General features: G+C 47.7%; 1 protein-coding gene across 1 annotated transcript; it reads right to left on the reverse strand.

Moving 5' to 3' along the window:
* Positions 1 to 1917: 1917 nt before the first annotated feature.
* Positions 1918 to 19480, reverse strand: LOC125946935 (uncharacterized). The gene is made up of 2 exons (XM_049671137.1): positions 18786 to 19480; positions 1918 to 3350 (listed from the first exon to the last, which is right to left on the reverse strand). The coding sequence occupies exons 1-2, from the start codon at positions 19191 to 19193 to the stop codon at positions 2301 to 2303; spliced, it is 1458 nt and encodes a 485-aa protein (XP_049527094.1). The 5' UTR covers positions 19194 to 19480; the 3' UTR covers positions 1918 to 2300.
* Between the last annotated feature and the right edge of the window lie 13 nt (positions 19481 to 19493).

The raw sequence follows: 19493 nt of genomic DNA on the forward strand, positions 1-19493 counted from the left end.
ATAGAAAGAATGCATGATTTAAAACCAATCTGCACGTCATCTACGTAAACAAAGTATATAACATATTGCGTGAAGTAGCCGTGCGCAGAGAATTCATTTTCGCAATGCAGAGTGTACAACTAAGAACGCCACCAGTTGCTTCGGTGAAAGACTTGGACAAGGCCTGGCCAACCCTTACACGGAAGGTACGGTTTGACAGCTAGCGTTCGATTGTATTTAGCATGTTGCCACATAGCGGAAATATCTCCGAGAATGCCAAAGCGCCTGTCGTGTCATATGCATTTTCTAAATCAAGAAATACTGAAAGAAAGAACTGATTGTGATAAAGGCATCCCAATATGCCTCAATACGGACAAGGTTGTCTATCGTCGACCTCCCTTCTCTGAAGCCACGTTGGCGAAGATCTAGTATTTTGTTTTCTACAAGAAGAATTAGGTACCGGTTCACCATTTTTTCATAGAGCTTGCATAGACAACTTGTCAAAGCTATTGGTCTAACTGCTAGCTAAAGCCGGGTCCTTGCCTTGTTTAAGTATTGGATTACAATTGTTTCTTTCCAAAAAGACGGATTTTACCCAGCCGCCCACATGTCATTGAAGAGAGAGAGGAGACAGCCAGACAAAGAACTTTATTGGTGGTCTTGAGGAACCGCTTTAGGGTATACCTCCCTTTTCAGGGAGTCCCCGTAGCCGTCGCGGGCCGCACCCACGTCGGGGTCGGAAGATCGTGGTCCTCCGCCCTGTCGCAGGACCTCTGGACAGCCCGTAGTTGCTCTGAGAGGTCGCCGCTCTTAAGGGCTGCCTCCCAGTCCGTTAGAGTGGTAAGCGATGAGCTGCGTAACGCAGGGCATTGCCAGAGCATATGAGATAAAGAGCAGTACGCCTCCCCACAGTCTGGACAGTGGGGTTCTACATTAGGCGCGAAGTGACTGAATCGGCCCCTGGAGGGGAACGACCCCGTTTGGAGCATGCGAAAGGCCGACGATTGTGGTCTAGTGAGTTTAGGATGTGGTAGCGGAAAGGCCCGCCGAGCAAGTTGATAATGTGCCAAGATTTCATGGAGGTACTTTCAGGGTTTCTGGATGAAGGTACTTGATCACTTCATACATGGTGCGGTTGCCATCTGGTGCGGACTTGTTGCAACATTGGAGTTCAGCTAGATTAAATGGAATATTGTATGCCGCATTTCCCGAACATTTAGGTTCAAAGGGCTGTCGCTCAGTGCGTTCTTTTTTTTTTTAATTCCACGAAAGTGTGCGTGTAATGCGATGCACTAGAGATATATTCGAAGTGTCTACCCAGAAAATCGACTGTTTACCAGCTGTATATAACGCCATTTTACCAGCTCACGAGGCCCGCAACCTCAAAAAGAACGGCAAGGGGATGAAGGCGGACGCTTGACCAGCCCTGGCGTCCATCGCGCAATGCTCAGGGTGAATTGGTTTGCCCGGGGCTGTCTTCCTCGGACAGAAAATAACCCGCGCATATATGCCAAGCAAGCGCGGTGCTGCTTACGGTATTTCTCGAGTTAGCGTGGAAAACGCTTGCGACCGCTGTTACATTTGTTGCAACAGTCTTTAGTTGGAGACGAAAAAACATCCCAGATATCTAGCCAGCGTGCTTGCCTTTTTAATAGGTATAGGTATAGTGGGAACGAGCAGCGCTGATTCCAGAAGAACGATAAGGCGCAGGACGCGGCGCAGTGTTTTTGTTCTCTGCGCTAAGTTTGGCGCGGTTTCCATATATGTGTGCAAACCAGGTCACCAAGTTGCGCTTTTCAACCCTGCACGTACGTTGAAGATAATTTTACGGGAAGTGGATTTGAAAGACTGGTCCTTGCACGAGGGGCACGTGGTGACGATAACAAAAGTTTAATTGGCGAGGCATGAGATTGCGAGCTTATGCTCTGGCGATTTTGAAGCAATAGCTCGAAAGCATGTAATGCTCGCCCCCGTCGCATTTTGTCCATTGACAAGAGTATATATGCCACGAAAAGGAAGAAAGAGTACACCAGACAATTAAAAACAAGAACAAGCCGCTCGTGCGCATTTCTAAAATAGCGGATACGTGTAAATGTCCATTCGTAATGAACATTGTTTCGCCCTGTCTTTTGGAAGTGTCCGTACATGTAGGTGGGAGCGGAAGGCGTGTCATTGCTATACCTACCCAACAGGGAGCAAAATCGCGTTTGGGAAGCATCCGAATTCCACGATCACAATTGCTCACATAGAAAGCTGTGAGGGATAAAGTTTCAGCGACTAAAGAGAGCTAAAAACGTTCGGCACATCGCAGAGCATGAGATTCACATCCCTGGACACTGGTTAAGCTGGTTCATGGGAGTGCCGACCGCGCAGCCAAAAGCCCCAGCGAACTGCGGCGAGTACATGAGCGGCAGGTTACAGGCCGACAGCGGCGTCTTTCGAGCGCCGCTGCCGCGGCACTTGGCGAAGCACAGAGCCATGAACAAGAGCTGCAGGTCGGTGTACGACTCGAGTCCAGGGAGCTTCGCCGCGGCCACGCCGGCTCGGGCATCCTCGTACACGTCCACCAGGGCCCCGAGGGACAGCGCCTCGGCCACGTCGACGCCGGCATCGTCCGCGAACGAGCTGGTGCTGAGACAATGGGCGAGGTCTTCGAGCCAGACGCTCGACGTCGGGTGGGAGCGGTAAGCATTCGCGACGAGTAGGCCTAGCGCCCTCGCCACTTCGGCTCCGAGCCCTCCGTAATTGACGGCCGCGGGAAGGTGACCGTCGAAGTGCGGGAACGAGAGGGCGTAAGGCATAAGCGTGAAATCGCGGCTCGCCCTAGACACGGCCAACGTACGCATCGCGCTGACGGAGACCGAGACGGCGCTTTCCTCCGCGTCGGCGCCGGCGTCATCATCCCCCATCCCCGTGGCAACTGATGACGACACCTTGCGAAGGTTGGCGACCAGGGAGTCCTCGGTCAGGTCCGGCACCACGCCGCCGACGTTCGTATTTTCGGCGACGCCACTGCCCCTATTACCGGAGCCGCCGACAGCGTCCCCAGTTTTGGCGCGGTCGTCGTTTCCCAGTTCCCTGAACACTACGTCCAGCGAGGACCACTGGCCGACCACGGTGGCGTTCATGTCGTAGCCTCGCCAGCGGACCAGTCGCTTCCTGAAGAACTCGCGCACGCCGAGGAGCAGGCGGCTGGCGTCCTGTCGCACCGTGCCTCTGAGGATGTGGCGGTTGTAGCCGGAGAAGAGAACGGGACCGGAGACGGCGTACGCCAGCCCCAAGCAGAAGGCCACGTGGAGCGACAGAGCACGCCGGGAGTTGCCGTCGTAGAAGTTGACGATCAGGTTCTGGTTGGCCAGCAGTGCTGCGACCTGCGTTGAAAGTGCTGGTGCTTGAACTACGCTTTCATACCGAGCAGTTGGCACCACATCACAGTGAGAGTTCGTTACAAAGTCAGCCAAGGTTCCGTTTTGATTTTGATCAGGACATCGCGTCTGATTTTTAAGTGACTGTGCCTATTAGGGGTGGGTGAATATTCGAAGTTTCGAATACTAATCGAATATTACACACCAACAATTCGTATTCGAAAATGAACTATTCGGTATTTTCGAATAGTCCAAACTATTTAAATATTTCGCAACAACCCACTCTGAAAGTCTTGTTACTGTTCTGCGTCTGCTAAACAAAGTATCCCAAATTATGAGAATTGAGACGACATAAACTTTTGTAACAATACATAAATGAAATAGCTGATGCAAGCTTTGTTTTCGGTTTCACGGCGGAAGCCTATAGGACTACCTTCCATTTTTGCTTCTAGTCTGTTATTTAGCGTGTTTGGAAGTTAAGTCAAGTACCTTGGCTCCATGGACGTGGTTGTCTCCCGCCAGCTGTGCCTTAGCACAGGTGTCAAAACGGGTGATGGATGCCCCATTTTTATAACCCTCGCCACTGCCGATGCCTCTTTCACAAGTGTCGCGATGCTCGGCATGCTTTGTTTCGGTTTGGACGTGGTGGTTTCCCGCCAGCTGTGCTTTAGCACAGGTGTCAAAACGGGTGATGGATGCCCCATTTTTATAACCCTCGCCACCGCCAATGCCTCTTTCACAAGTGTCGCGATGCTCGGCAAGCTTTGTTTTCGGTTTCACGGCGGAAGCCTATAGGACTACCTTCGATTTTTGCTTGTAGTCTGTTATTTAGCGTGTTTGGAAGTTAAGTCAAGTGGCAGTTTATCTTTTACGCTACGAACAGCGATGTTTTCTTTGCAACGCGGCCTTTTACATTTGTTTAGGACAAAAATTCCTTCATCAGTTTTTACAGCGAAGGTGTTACAGGCAATGTTCCAGGAGTTCACGCCCGGCAACCGGAAGTAGATCAACAATTATCGGCTTCATGTGCGTGGCGGTGGTTTGGCTCCATGGACGTGGCGGTTTCCCGCCAGCTGTGCCTTAGCACAGGTGTCAAAACGGGTGATGGATGCCCCATTTTTATAACCCTCGCCACCGCCGATGCCTCTTTCACAAGTGTCGCGATGCTCGGCGGCGGCACGTCCCACCAATCGCTGTGCCCCTTTGTCTCGTGACGTAGAGATCGCGCTAGCGCTGTTATCAGCAGTTGCCCGTCGGACTCGCTATGGGACAGACGCTCATTTAACCACATCTTCCAGGATCATGACGTCAGGATCTTGACGATGCCGTGCAGTGTGCCGTGGCTATGAACGCTTTGTCTCATACGCTAGTCTAGTCTATGACGATGGGGAGGGCTTGGCGCAGCAAACGCACTACTTGGCCATCGCGCCGGGCGAAAACAAGACGCCGGTGTCCTTGCTCTTTGACGGACATGCCGAAGACGCTCAATACAGCCAATAATATATAAATTCACTATAGGAATATTCACTATAGCAGACACACCATAGTTACAGCTTCGCCGGCAACCATTTAGCGTATATGGAAAGCTTGTCATACGAATATCGAATATACAGACGGCAGACGCATATATTTATCGCTGGAATATTTATTACGGTATAATTTGATAGCACACTTTTATTGACTAGTGAAATAAGACAGCTGACTATCAGAGGCAATTAGGATCAGTTTTAAACATCAAATACTAATTGCCATTAAACATTGCACGAATACCCTCTCAACATCTTTAGAGCCTGATTTCTAGCAAGCTTTTCAAGGATATATAGCTGCTGAATAAGTGGTTAACGCTAAATAAATAGTTACTAAAATAAGCAGAAGTTTTGGGAAAGAAATGAAAAAGCTGCTGAAAGATTTGTGTAATGTTACCAAATGTAAGAGCCCAGGTAGCACACAAAGCCTTCAAAACGTCGTATTAATGGAGTCAACGTCTAAAACAGATTTTTGACCAAAATCGACGCTTTAAAAACGTCACAGGCGCGGCAGCTTAAAAACGAGGGGTGAATACGTTTTGAAAACGTTTTTATAAGACTATCCGTATCTGTTGAACTACCTAGCGTGCCGGGTTTTCGACGGCGCCGTTTCTGGCGGGAGAGTTCATTTCTCCAACCTTACGCAAAGTAGCGATGCCGTCGTCACATCGGTCACGTGACCACGGTGTTAGGCGCGTAGGCAGGGGGGGGGGGGGCTGATGGGGCTTCAGCCCCCCCCCCCGAAATTTTTTCGTGCTGTCATGCACCGCCGATCAAAACAACCACCGGCACCGGGAATCATTCTGGAATTTGTCTACAATGTCTTTTTGACGCTCGAAAAGACATTTCGGCGCGAAAATTGCGAACTCGGGCTGGATTTCGTGGCAACGCCCATGCACCTGGAGTCGCATAACGTAAGGAGCCCCAGCCGAGCACAAAGTTTCAAAGGCTTTTCGATAGCGAGCGGGCGCGTCGCGGCATCTCGCAGCGGCACCGGAATCTACGGAGCGCATGGATTTCAATTCCGAAACTTGATGGGTATAAAGTTCTCGTACACTTTTGACGCGAAAAGTGCACTGACATTTCCAAAGGCGTGCTTCTGATTTTTAATTCTGGAACTTTCAGGGTTTAATGTTTTAATAAACTTGGGCCAACATGCACGCACTCGAACGCGTGTGTCCAAGTCGTTCCAGAAATGGAAGCACGCGCTCGCAATCTTCCAAAAACACGAAAATATTAAATATCACCGTGACTGTCAGCTGGCATCTGATAATTTTATCTAAAAATTTTCAGGAAGCGCGCCCAATGTGATCAATAAGCTGGACCAGGGCAGGCAAAGTAAAATAAGAGAAAACAGAAGAAAGTCAATGGCCTATTTAATTTGAGACAGTTCTTTTTTGCGGTCGGCAAGGTCTGGCTCGCCGTGGCGATAGGGACACTGGTCCTATGGATTTAAGCAAAGCCCCCGCTGAAAATACTGGTATTTCCAGAGCGCTTCATCGCATGCGAGTTGATTGTGGAGATACATATCTGAAGAACCATTTGGAAAGTTGCCCCAGTAATGCCCCGTATTGAAACCAGACGTACAAAACCAAATTATAGAAATTTGTGGTGAAATTATCAAAGAAAGCCTACATGCAAAAGTGAACGCTGCAGGCTGCTTCTCTGTACTTGCTGACGAAACGACGGATATTGCTGGAATCGAACAGCATACTGTTTGTGCAAGGTACGTAAACAGGGATGTCAACGATATCGAAGGGGAAGCAAGGAAGGAAAATAAGAGATGAAAGGCAGAGAGGTTAACCAGGTTAAGTGTCCGGTTGAACCCGCCGTGGTTGTTCAGTGGCTATGGTGCTGGGCTGCTGAGCACGAGGTCGCGGGATCGAATCCCGGCCACGGCGGCCCCATTTCGATGGGGGCGAAATGCGAAAACACCCGTGTACTTAGATTTAGGTGCACGTTAAAGAACCCCAGGTGGTCGAAATTTCCGGAGTCCCCCACTACGGCGTGCCTCATAATCAAATCGTGGTTTTGGCATGCGTAAAACCCCATAATTTAATTTTTCAGTGTCCGGTTGGCTACTCTGCACAGGGGGATGGGGTAAGGGCAGAAAAGATTAGAAAACAAGAGACGATTAAAAAGAAAAAGAAAAAAGAAACATCAGTCCGCACATTCTATAGTTTTTCTCTAAGTCCTGTGCTTTTAAAGCAGTTCATTCCGACGTCGGATGGGACCAGGGACCAAGAATTGTGGCTTCTGTAAAGAACGGCTGTCTACCTTGGCGAGCGTGGTGCTGAGGAAACGATATCGAAGTGTTGTTAGGTTTTAGCACAGGAATAGATAGATGCCCTCTCTCATGGAGACTGCAGGTTATATGTGCATGTGTACAAACTGCTCTAGTCACCTTTCCAGTGCCACTGCCAGGGCAGATAGATTTTCAAACATGAGATTACTAAAAAACCACTTGCGCTATACAATGTCTGAGGAACGCATGGTTATGCTGGCGCTTCTATACACCCACAGAGACGTCGCCATCAACGTGTCCGAAGTTATTGAACGCTTCGCTAATCCTCCCCGATGAGTGAAGTTTATCGTTTAGATAGCGAAGCAGCAAAAATCAATGCCTGTAAAAATATCTGTTCCTTCACGTTCCTATATAAGTTCGTAATTATGAAAACGTATGACTGTTCATAAGCTTTTAAAACCACAGAAGTTTTCACCGTTTATGGTAACAGTTAGCATGATGATCAAATTAGCCTGGGGATACAAAAATTATGGGGACATCAATAACCAATTTTGACAAACCTTGCTCATTGAAAGCCCGGCACACGCGGCGTTTCCCAAAAACGCACTCGGATGTTGGGTAAATCAACTTGCCGCATCATCTGTGGCTTTCGTTTGTCCTTTTCTTTCCTTTTTTAGCTACATGTTCTTACTTCTTTTTTGAAACGAAGCAATACCCTTCTTTAATTTGGGGTGCAGAATAATTGTTGCCGCTGCGCAGGCAGTTAAAATACACATTTTCATATCGATTTCTGCATTCTTTTTCTATTATTCCAGCCACATGGTGCTGTCGCGATCGCAGCATGGCCCAAATGCATATCATGATTTCTGAGATCATAGTTTTGTTCTTGGCTGGATCGTCTGTTTTTTACTCGTATGCGTGAAGTTTACTATCTGTGACGGCGCAACATGTTTATTTGTCTTGTTTGACGCATTATATACAGTGACGTTTCCTTAGATACGTAGATTTATTGCAGACTTATACGTATATTTAAATATCTTGCTGCGAGGTTTTGTGTACACAAGCAGTGAACTTGGTCTCACGCGACACTTTCTTGCCGTTTATCTTGGCATTTGTATATTCCATTCTATCTTCGCATTTCTAATGTGTATTTTGCGGAACTTCTGCTTTTTATATGTACTCACTGTTGCGACTATAATTTCGGTGCAATTAGAATATACGACCGGTAACATCTGCTCCTGCGCAGTCCATTGCAAGGAAGGACAGCATCATTGAGGTGTTTCTCTGGTCGTTGCATATGTACAAAAATGTAAACAAGGTTTTTCAATGACAAAGATTCATCAAAATATTTGTCAACTTGTTCATTTTATGGCCTTTACGTTCTTCATATCAGCTGCATGCACTGCTTTGCTGGTTTCTAACTGATATAGTTCTAATGTTCGCGTGATAATTTTCTTTACTTACTAGACAAAAAAAAAAACGCGGAAGCATTGATATCAACTATTTCTGCCACAATTTTTGGGACATACGAAGCTATTCTTTTATAAAACAAACACATAATTTACTTGTCTTGACAGTGCACAGCGTTAAATAATCCGTTTTCAGCATCTAATATACAATGGCATTGGCAGTGGCAATGCAGTTATTATTCATGTATTTGATGCCTCGACAACTTTTACAAGGAGGAAGCCGCGTTGCAACTTGCAACGTTGCATGTGTGAATCGTGAATCCCCTTGTCGTAAAATATCCTGTTACGCCATGTGGTCACGATTATTCGCAGTTTGTGACTGGTGTCGGACTTTACGCTGCGCGGCCTTCGCGACATTTAGTCGGCCGTCTGCCGAGTTCGTGCGTGTGCCAGTGTACGCACGGTGCTGGAGAAGTGCTCGCGCGGTTCTTTCGATTTGTGCGCTCTTCGCGCTCTTCGCGCAACAGGGCATGCCGTGGTTCTTGGTCCTTGTGCAACAAACTTTTCTATCGTACATCAGACAAAGCAGAGAAGCCTCTATTTAGGCATGTCAGTGCACTAAGTAAGTTGAAGGGTAAAAGTACATAGCATTTGCTGCTTAGAGTCCATGTGATGGGTTATTTACACAGCCATTTTCACCATGGCAATGCGGAATGGATTCGTACATGATTAGTTGCATAAATTGGTCCCTGCGGGGAGGTCTAAGTACAAAATACGGTTACAGGGCAACAGTGTACCAATAACCGCAGAAGTATCGGACGAATGCATTGTGACTGAATGTGGTGTCTTGAATGGTAGTGAGCAGTTGACAGGTGAATTAAAACGTGATAGTGCTTTCAGCACATGGCGGCTTTAATTATTCTTGCTTCCTTGGAATGTGTCAACTGATCGTTCTCATTCAGTCCACTGGCATCAACACAGCGGCCACTGGTGAAAGTGCGGGAAAACACATGAACATACATTGGGACATCTTCCCTCATCTGCTTTAAAGGGCGTTCTCCAGATCGCTTAAGAAATGCAAGCAATCACACTGCTAGCACAGGAAGGGCGAGTGAACGCAATTTAATATAGTATTACATAAGCTGTCGCTAATTTCACTTGAAATGCTTGGTAAATTTAATCTAGAATCTACATATGTGATTTCATTGAGCAGCCTCTTCAAAAGAATTCCTGCAATAATTGTTATAGTTCCCCTCATTATGTTTGTTTTTATGTTACAGATACAGTGTTGTAGTTGCATATTTATGTACATACCACTTTCATAAGTCAGAATAAAATTTAGTATGTCTCTTTAACATTGTAGCTTACTTGTGCTGTTATGTTTCATTACAGGCTGCAAAAATTGAAAGAATGTGTAGGCCTCCCCACTTATCTAGCAAACACACCTAGAGGGAAGTCTTCAGTGCTATACCGCAGTGCTACCTCTGGTGCTACCAAGTGAAGAGCAAATGCATATACAGGTTGTCCCAGCTAACTTTAGCCAGAATTTTAAAATATGTCGATGCATTCTAACGCGACCAAACCCATGTTGCTTACCATTGTATGGCGTAAGTCACTATTTTTGTATTCTGCTTAATTGCATAATTAGTTTCGATTATTGAACGAACCTCTGAAGCAATTAAGTTAGGAAAGAAGAGTGGTTTGCAAAACGTCCAATTAAACAGTTTCTAACTTTCTATTAAGTATTAGTATTTTCCCGCTTACTCCAAATGCCCTCAAAATACAAAAAATACCACGTGACATGCTCGCTTGCGCGCCGTGATTGCAGTGCTACCAAACGTTCCGCGTACAAACGAACGTAACATTTAGCAGGGTGTGCTGCCGCTTAAAACGCGATAGGGCAAGCGTTATCGCAGCGCAAGCGATAACGGTTGCTGGCGTAAATCGCGCAGCCAACGCCTGCGTCGATGCCCTGTCGCCTTTTAAGCGGCAGCACACCCTGCTAAATGCTATGTTCGTTTGTACGCGGAGCGTTTGGGGGCACTGCAATCACGACGCACAAGGGGGCATGGCACATGGTATTTTTTGTATTTTGAGGGCATTTGGAGTAAGCGGGAAAATACTAATACTTAATAGAAAGTTAGAAACTGTTTAATCGGACGTTTTGTAGACCGCTCTACAACTTAATAATATAAGTTTTCTTTGCTTCGTTGGTTATTTAATATCAGCCAATTATGCAATTGATCCGAATACAAAATATAGTGTGATTTACTGCAAACAATAGTCCGCAACATGCATTTGTTCGCGTCGTCTTAGTGTGCAAGTTAGATGGGACACCCTGTATATGCCAGCGATAGTAGGTGGGCAAGCCCTTCTGCTGAAGCCACTGCATTTGCATTCAAAACATTTCAACTATCAGCGTACTGCAGGATACATGTCCACTTCGACAAAATGGAGCACTAGTGCAAATATCTGGGTGTATACTTGTCCAGGCCAACAAGTGTGTCTACATTACAAACATTTCAAGTACCAGCATGTACGACAGTTCCATTGCAAGAGGCACTGAATAATGTGAAGTGGTGCGCTCCCAAGCTGTTCATCAATGGAATTCTGCCTGGACTGTGTGCCAAATACTTTTGGATGTGAAAGTTGGGTTTCTATCAGCCATCGGTCATGTTCCTCTGCCGCCTTTTATATATGGCGCGCTCCGGCGCGTGTTTCTCGTGCTTCGTGCTGCGAGCTTATAAAAAAAGGAGGGAAATAAAAGCTTCTGCTGCTGCCATTGGTCCGAACGGCTCTCAGATTTTCCGCTCGCTGACACATTGTTGTAGTGGACCTAACCTCGGTCGCTATAACGTGGTGACCCGGACGTGATCGTACGGCGAGCACCCTGTCATGGACGATGCCACCAACGAGAGACCAACGACTAGTGCAGAGGGCCTCGCCACGTTGGAGATTCACCTGTCGTCCTTTTGGCCACAAAATCCTGCAACCTGATTTACTCAGGTGGAGGCCATATTCGACCTTCGGCACATTACCTCGCAGCGCGCGTGGTTTCTCCGTGCTGTCTCGGTACTCTCTACAGACAGAGGTGGTTGAGGAGTTTCAAGAAGTTGTGGACTCGCCCCACGACACCACACCATATTACCACTTCAAATCGACGATGCAGGATCGCAAGTCTGTGTTTGCGCGCAGGCGGCTTCAGCAGCTTCTCAACGAGCAGGAGCTCGTCGACCGTCGGAACTTCTACGTCGTATGCGGCGGCTTCTTAGTTACTGTAAGCTGGACGCAAACAGCCCGCTGTTGCGTGAACTGTTCCTTCAGCGCCTGCCGCTGAATGGGGTGGTCACCTTGGCTGCCACACAAGAAGACATGTCTCTCGGGAATCATACCGAGCTGGCCGACCGCATCGCCGACGGCATCGCTGACAATTTTCGGCGACCGTTCCGCTGTAGCACCTCGAAGATCGTCAGTCTCGCCTTGAGTAAAAGACCTGAGAACCGTTCGGACCGATGGCAGAAGCAGGAGAAGCTCTCTTGTTCTTCCTTTTTTTAAGCTTGCAGCACGAGACACGCGCCGGAGTTCGCCGTATACAGACTCGACAAGGGAACAGCGCGAAAAGACTAAGGACGAGGAAGGGGGAACACACATCAGCTCTGGTGTGTGTACGACTAGCCCAAGTCTCTAGTTTCACTTAACTTGGGCCAAACTTCAAAAATGTGGAAAGGCGACGTAGCTGGACAGAACCTAGGTAATGTTTGCCGTCGCTTAGAGATACTCAGATTACATATATTGCCACCAGCTCACGAGCTGCGGCGAGCGCGAGCCAGTACTCGGGCAAGGAGAGAAGAGGAACGTGACGCGATACATACGCAAGTCGAAGAGATGCTTCAGGACGATGTTTTACAGCCTTCCAAAAGTCCCTGGTCATCGCCGGTCGTCCTCGTGAAGAAAGACGGAACGCTACGTTTCTGCGTTGACTACAGGCGGCTAAACAGCGTGACTAAAAAAAAAAAAACACCGCATATTCACGGGGTGAATGATGATGAGTGGACGAAGCTCCGGAGGGAATCATCGGTAAACCGTGAATCTTCCGTGTAATTCGCCCAGTCTCGCCGCACTAAATCGAACGATTGACTTCCACCAATGACACGCGCCATATGTGACGTCATTCCTATTTTATAACAGCATCCTTCATTATAATTGCACCATCTCCCGCTTAAGGGGACGCTAGCACAAACGCGTTAGAAACGTGCAGTACTCTCTAGTAAGGGGGAGAGGCCACAGCGTCTTAGGCAGCCGTTTACACATGCCGGAACGTGCACCGCGTTTGCCGACGCCATCAGCGTTTATGAATACGGGGGTAAGGCGGAGAGGCCACAGCGTCTTACACCAGCTTCTTACACGGGCCGTAACGCGCTAGCACAAACACGTTAGAAATGCGCAGTCTTTCGTTAATATTGGGTATTTATTGTCATCGGTGGTGCGTGTGTCCATGTGCGCTTCGTGGCGTAGTGGTTAGCGCCGCGCGTTCGGAAGCGAGGGGTCCCTGGTTCGATTCCGCGCTACGGACACAACTTTCGGAATTTTTTTTTCTTAAAAGTAGACGTGGCTACCTACTACTACGACGACGACTACTACTACTACATACTACAGAGGAGGGACAGACCCACACCCTAAGGAGCTTCGCCCCTAAAAGACGTCTATCCACTGCCCCGCATCGATGATTCACTCGACACACAGCGACGCGCCAAGTATTTTTCATCTATAGATTTGAAAAGCGGATACTGGCAGATTGAAGTTGATGAACCAGATCGCGAGAAAACTGCCTTTGTTACACCGGATGGCCTGTATCATGAATTCAAAGTGCTCCCTTTCGGCATGTGTTCTGCACCTGCGACATTTCAGAGAATGATGGACACTGTTCTTACCGGTCTGAAGTGGCATACTTGCCTCGTTTATCTTGATGACGTCGTCGTATTTTCGGCGACCTTTGAGGAACACCTGAATCGTCTGAAGACTGTGCTGGACGCTCTCCGCGCCGCTAACCTCACGCTGAAGCCAGAGAAATGCCACTTCGGCTATAAAGAACTTAAGTTTTTCGGCCATGTTGTGAGCGCGGATGGCGTTCGGCCTGACCCTGACAAGACCACCGCCGTAGCCTCGTTTCCTGTTCCACGGGACAAGAAAGCAGTCCGTCGCTTTCTGAGGCTCTGCGCATACTATCGCCGCTTCATCGCCAATTTTTCTAGGATTGCCGAACCTCTGACTCGCCTCACACGAGAACATATACCATTTGTCTGGAATGAAGAGCAGCACGCGGCGCCGAGCTGCAGCAGCGTTTGCAGACACCACCAGTTCTTGCTCACTTTGACGAGGACGCTGATACTGAAGTCCATACCGACGCCAGCAACGTGGATCTTGGCGCCATTCTGGTCCGACACCAAGAGGGCACAGAGCGCGTGATAGCTTACGCCAGCTATACTCTTTCACGCGCAGAAGTGAACTACTCCACCTCAGAGAAAGATTGCCTTGCAATGGTATGGGCGACCATGAAGTTTCGGCCTTACCTCTACGGTCGCCCCTTCAAAGTAGTGACCGACCATCATTCATTGTGCTGGTTGACCAATATACGAGACCCCGCTGGGCGACTCGCACGATGGAGCCTTCGTCTGCAAGAATTCGATCTGACCATCGTATACAGATCAGGCCGCAAGCACGAAGATGCTGATTCGTTGTCGCGTGCACCTACCGAAGTTTGTGATCCGGACGCTGCGGATGACAGCGGATTCCTTGGGGCCCTCACCGCAACGGACTTGATCGCACGACAGCGCGAGGATGCCGAAATCCGCGCAACCATCGAAAACCTCGAAGGACGCAACTCTCCCATACCTCGACGCCTTTTTCGCAGTCTCTCGTCCTTCTGCCTTCGAAGTGGTGTCTTGTACAAGAAAAACTCGTACAGCAACGGCAAACCCTACCTTCTCGTCATACCTGCTGACATGCGCGACATTCTTCTTGCCTGCCATGACGAGCCCACATCTGGTCACTTAGGCTCCTCACGAACTCTCGCTAGAGTTCGACAGGTGTACTACTGGCCCAAACTTTCTACATCTGTAAAGCGCTATACGTCAAGAGTTGTCGTGAATGTCAGCGCCGCAAATCCCCGCCACTGAAGCCCGCGGGGCTGCTGCAACCGATCGCACCACCCAGGGCACCATTCGATCAAATAGGAATGGATTTACTCGAGCCTTTCGCATTATCATCCGCCGGGTACAAGTGGATCGTAGTCGCCACAGACTATTTAACCAGATACGCCGAGACAAGGGCTCTACAACGCGCTACGGCTGCCGATGTTGCCCAATTTTTTATATACCAGATCGTTCTTCGACATGGAGCCCCGTCGTACGTGATCACCGACAGAGGTACAGCTTTCACGGCCCAGCTGATTGCCGACGTATTCAAGCTAAGCTACAGGAGCCATCGCAAGACCACTGCATATCATCCGCAGACCAACGGGTTGACGGAGCGATTGAACAAAACCATCGCCGACATGTTATCCATGTACGCCGATGTACAACACAAGACGTGGGATCAGGTTCTACCGTACGCAACATTTGCGTACAACTCTGCCATCCAGGAGACAACGCGATTCACGCCGTTTCGTCTTGTCTATGGACGTGAGGTTCAGACCATGCTGGATGCGATGCTTCCACACGATTACGACGCACTGCTCACCCCTGACGCTGAGCAATTTACGCAGTACGCCGAAGAAGCTCGCCAATTGGCACGCCTACACATCTCGCAACAGCAGAGTGTAGATGCACGCCGCTACAATCTTCGCCATCGCCAAGTGGAATACCACCCGGGCGATCAAGTTTGGGCGTGGACGCCGGTGCGCCGCCAGGGGTTGTCGGAGAAACTGCTCAGTCGCTACTTTGGACCCTACAAAGTGCTGCGTCGCTAACCCGACGTGAACTACGAGGTTCTCCCGGATAGTGCCATATCGCCCCAGCGTCGAAGGCACCACTCGGAGATAGTGCACGTTATACGCCTCAAGCCTTATTATTTCGCACGATAGTGCGACAACGTCTCAACTTTATGACTTACTTTTTTTATTTCTCTCCCTCACCCCCACTTGTGGAAACTTTATGTTCGTTCCCTCTTTTTTTCTCCCTCTACCTACGTCGACTAGCCCTAGCATCGGGACGATGCCCGTTTTTTTTTCACAGGTGGAAAATGCCACCAGCTCACGAGCTGCGGCGAGCGCGAGCCTCAGGCAAGGAGAGAAGAGGAAGTTTTTCATTTTTGGGGTAAGCCATCTTCTTCGCTAGTGCTCGTCTCTGCCGGTGCAGTACTTCTTCCTATAAAGGCCTTCTGTTGCACTTGACAATATTTTCCATTCCGCCTAATTATATAACTGATCCTCATTAATTAATCAACTTCTCAGTTATAGTTAAGTGTCAATGAGATAAGTGTCAAAATACACGCAAACTGGCTCGAGCGGCCAGTCGCGCGGCAGTTCTGAGTGTGTTCGAGGGCTCCTATCACACCCGGAAAAACGCTTTTAAGTAGCACGTATTGAGCAACAGAAAGCTGTATCGGGAGGTTTTCATGTTGCTTTACAATTTTCTCGTTCACGCTTATCTAATTATAATAATCGAGAAGTTGAAGAATTAATGAAGGCTAATTATCTAATTAGGTGTAATTAAAAAATAATCTGAGTATCTCCAAGCGGCGACAAACATTTCCTTGGTTCTGTCCAGCTACGTGGCATTTGCATATTTAAAGTTTGGGGCAAGTTACGTTAAACACCCTGTATAAAAAGCGGCTGAAGATGACGATGGCTGCTAAAGGGCGAACTGGCAAAGCGTTTGCTCAGGGTTACATGTGCAAAAGCTTCTTGTCATTCAGAGTGCTTTTTTTACTTTAGGAAACAGGAGATGTGTGTAAAGTGTAACATGGCAGTGTACAAACGTATTCACTGGTTTGCAGATGATTCATTGCGACTTATGCTTTTTTTTTCAGAGTGGTACATATGTACCTCCTGTACAATGCTTTTCATATAAACCAAGAATTACTTCCTTGGTTACTTGAATGAAGCTTCCAGTGCAATAGTTTTAATTTCCAGGTTTATATAAGTTTGTAATATGAGGCTTATACATCCATGTCTCGTGTACTAGAATGCTAAGATTATTTTATTTATGCAGCATTACTCAGTCTCATCGTACACTGCTATACAATGGTGCACACTTGTGAAACTGATTTCCCCGTTTGAGTATTCTATACTATTTTTACTTGATTGTTGCTTTTTGGTTTTATGGTTCTTTTAATTTACACCATTACATTATTTGACGTATGCCAAAGGCAGTATTTTTTATTTTAACATGTTACCAGTGTTTGTTTTTGATACTATGCGGCGTTATTCCTTTTTGTGTTATTTTCAAGCTTCTAGATTATTGGTAACATTGCTTGTAAGCAGCTACCATGCGATTGAATCTCGCATTTCTCAGTGTGATTCTTGCAGTTGATGTGATATCAATCTCTAAATAACTCTAGTCTGTTCATCTGACTGCATGGGCTGTTTACTTTGCTAAATAAGAAACTTTACGAATTTTGTTTGTATCTTGTAGTCATTGTTTATCAGTTTCTAGTTCATTAAGAATTGTATCTGCGAACTTTAGTCATTGTTGGGGTACTTTTAATTCAACTTACTTTGTATTTCTTATACATTTTGCTGAAATCTTGCACTTTTTCAATAAACGTTTGCTTTGTCGTACTGTCCTCATTCCATGCGCACTTGGCGCAAAAGCCCTGGACTGACGCGCCCATTTTTTCTTAGCGGGATTTCATTCCCATTTTGGTTGGAAACATCATTGCTGCATACCAAAGATAGTATTCTAGATTCATTTTCGTGGACACGTTCATTTTCATGTGACTTGGTAGAGGATGCGTCGGCGTCGATAGGCAGCAGTGATTGGCACTGCACCAGGAGCTCTTGTGCACTCGACACCGATGCTTCGACTCATCTGGAACCGCCGCAAATTAGCTTCAGATTATTGTAAACCTTTCAAGACCTTTTTTAGACCAGCTTTTTGATAACGTCTTAAAAACGCTTAGAAATTGGATATGAATAGCTTTCGCAAAGGGCTTATTTGTTTCTTTCCCAATCCTATTTGTAGACGAGCTTCTCGAATACGTCTTTAAGACATGTTATAGATCGTCTCAGAAAAGTACTTAAGCCGGACATTAGCCGATGTATACGATGTTTTACCGACGAAGCTGTCTCACTGATGTTTTCTTTAAACTGTTTTTATCATCTCGGATAAACGCTACGAAAACGTTATGTATCTTTTTTGTGATACCTGGGTCATTGCAAGAACAACATTACTGGCTTTAGTGTAAAAGATGAAGCAGCTACATGACTAGACAGCCAAAAACACTAAATGACAGACTACAAGCCAACATCGCAGGTTGTCATGCACGTAGGATTCCGCTGTGAAACCGAAAAAAGAAAGCCTAAGTACTCTTTTTGTCACTGCCTTGCTTGGAAAGCTTTTGTAATTGTTTCACTTCTGATAACTTGCGACCCTTTCTTTAGCAGTTGGAGAGCAGTAACCGCAGTTAACGGTCGGTTGCGAGATATTTGGATAGTTTCGATATTCGCAAATGCCGGATAGTTCATTATCGAATACGAATAGTTAGTTTTCAATATTCGATTCGAAACTTGAAAAATTCACCCGCCCCTAGTTACAATGAAGAAGTGAATCTAGTCCTACTTCACCTGCACCCCATATCGCATAGCCTGTATTTATAGCCTCCAATATATTTAAAACGTCTAATATCTTCGTCTTTAGTTTACACCACCTTTTAAATGAATGACTATCAAGTACGAGTAATATAAGTTTTGGTTTCTGCGAATTTCGAGAGGGCGTGTTCCTGAAAGAATGTACAGATAGCCATCAGCAAGGATTCAACCCAGCTATGGGTATCGCGACTTTTAACACAAAATGAACAAAGTGAACGCCGTGCAGCTATTTCCATAAGCAGTGAAGTCGAAAAGAAAAAGGCTCAACAAACTGAAACACAGGTTGTGGCCATGCAGAGTTGGTGGTATGACCGTGGATTAGTTTCGGGGTTCAGTGCTACTACTATTTCAATTCCTCGTTGCGCAATGCGTGGAAACGGTAATGAATTTCCGAAATAACAATTTCCTCAGTTAGCGCAGCCCAGTGCCCGCAACGCGCTGTGCAATCTGTACCTGAACCGTGTACCAGGAGACGAAGACGTGTGTTGTGTTCTCTCCCAGGCGACTCCACAGCTCCAGGAACGCCTGCACGTACTCGGGGTTGGCCGTGACAAACTCCGCCACGTCGTCCAGGCCAAACTTCCGCAGCGCCGCCGACCACCTCGCGCGGGAAAGTCCGAGCGGTCCGAGCTCGGAAATGTCCGCCATGTCAACCCTTTCGGGCGATGCACTGGGCACGTAGTAGGCTGCGCTCAGCAGCGGCAGCGTCAGTTCTTCGACTGCAGCGACTTCTTGGAAGCTGACCTCGTCTACCACGGCCGCTCTTTTGGGGCTCTGGCTCACCTGGCGTGGCAGCATGCTGCTGCGGAGCATGGAGAAGTAACCACGCCGCGTGCCCGTGGAAGCCAGCTCCAACGCCATCTTGTTCCTGTTGAGGATGAGGACGAAGTTCCTTCCGGAGTTTATGGCGAGCCGCCCCTGTGGAGACCGCAGTGACACGAAGCGGAAGAGGACGTCCCAGCCTAGGCGCAGCGACGTGGCCAGGACGGTGTGCAGCACGTCCGCCCTGGCGGGACGTCTTGGCCACGTGATGCCGGCTTCCCATAGGGCTTCCCTGACGGCAGCCAGGTCATCGCGTTCACCGTACAGCAGCTTCTCGCAGCTGCGGTAAAGAGCCGCTCCACGCTGCGCGCTGCTCTGCCCGGTCTTGCGAAAAGAAAT

Source organism: Dermacentor silvarum, chromosome 7 (assembly GCF_013339745.2).
Source record: "Dermacentor silvarum isolate Dsil-2018 chromosome 7, BIME_Dsil_1.4, whole genome shotgun sequence".
NCBI lineage: Eukaryota > Metazoa > Arthropoda > Arachnida > Ixodida > Ixodidae > Dermacentor > Dermacentor silvarum.

What these genes read in the sequence shown, in the direction of transcription:
- LOC125946935 (XM_049671137.1), bottom strand. Translation starts at nt 19,193, where the DNA reads ATGGCGTTGGAGCTGGCTTCCACGGGCACGCGGCGTGGTTACTTCTCC. An exon ending in TCTCCTGGTACACGGTTCAG is followed by an intron (nt 3,351 to 18,785) that starts GTACAGATTGCA and finishes CTTTCAACGCAG; the next exon opens with GTCGCAGCACTGCTGGCCAA.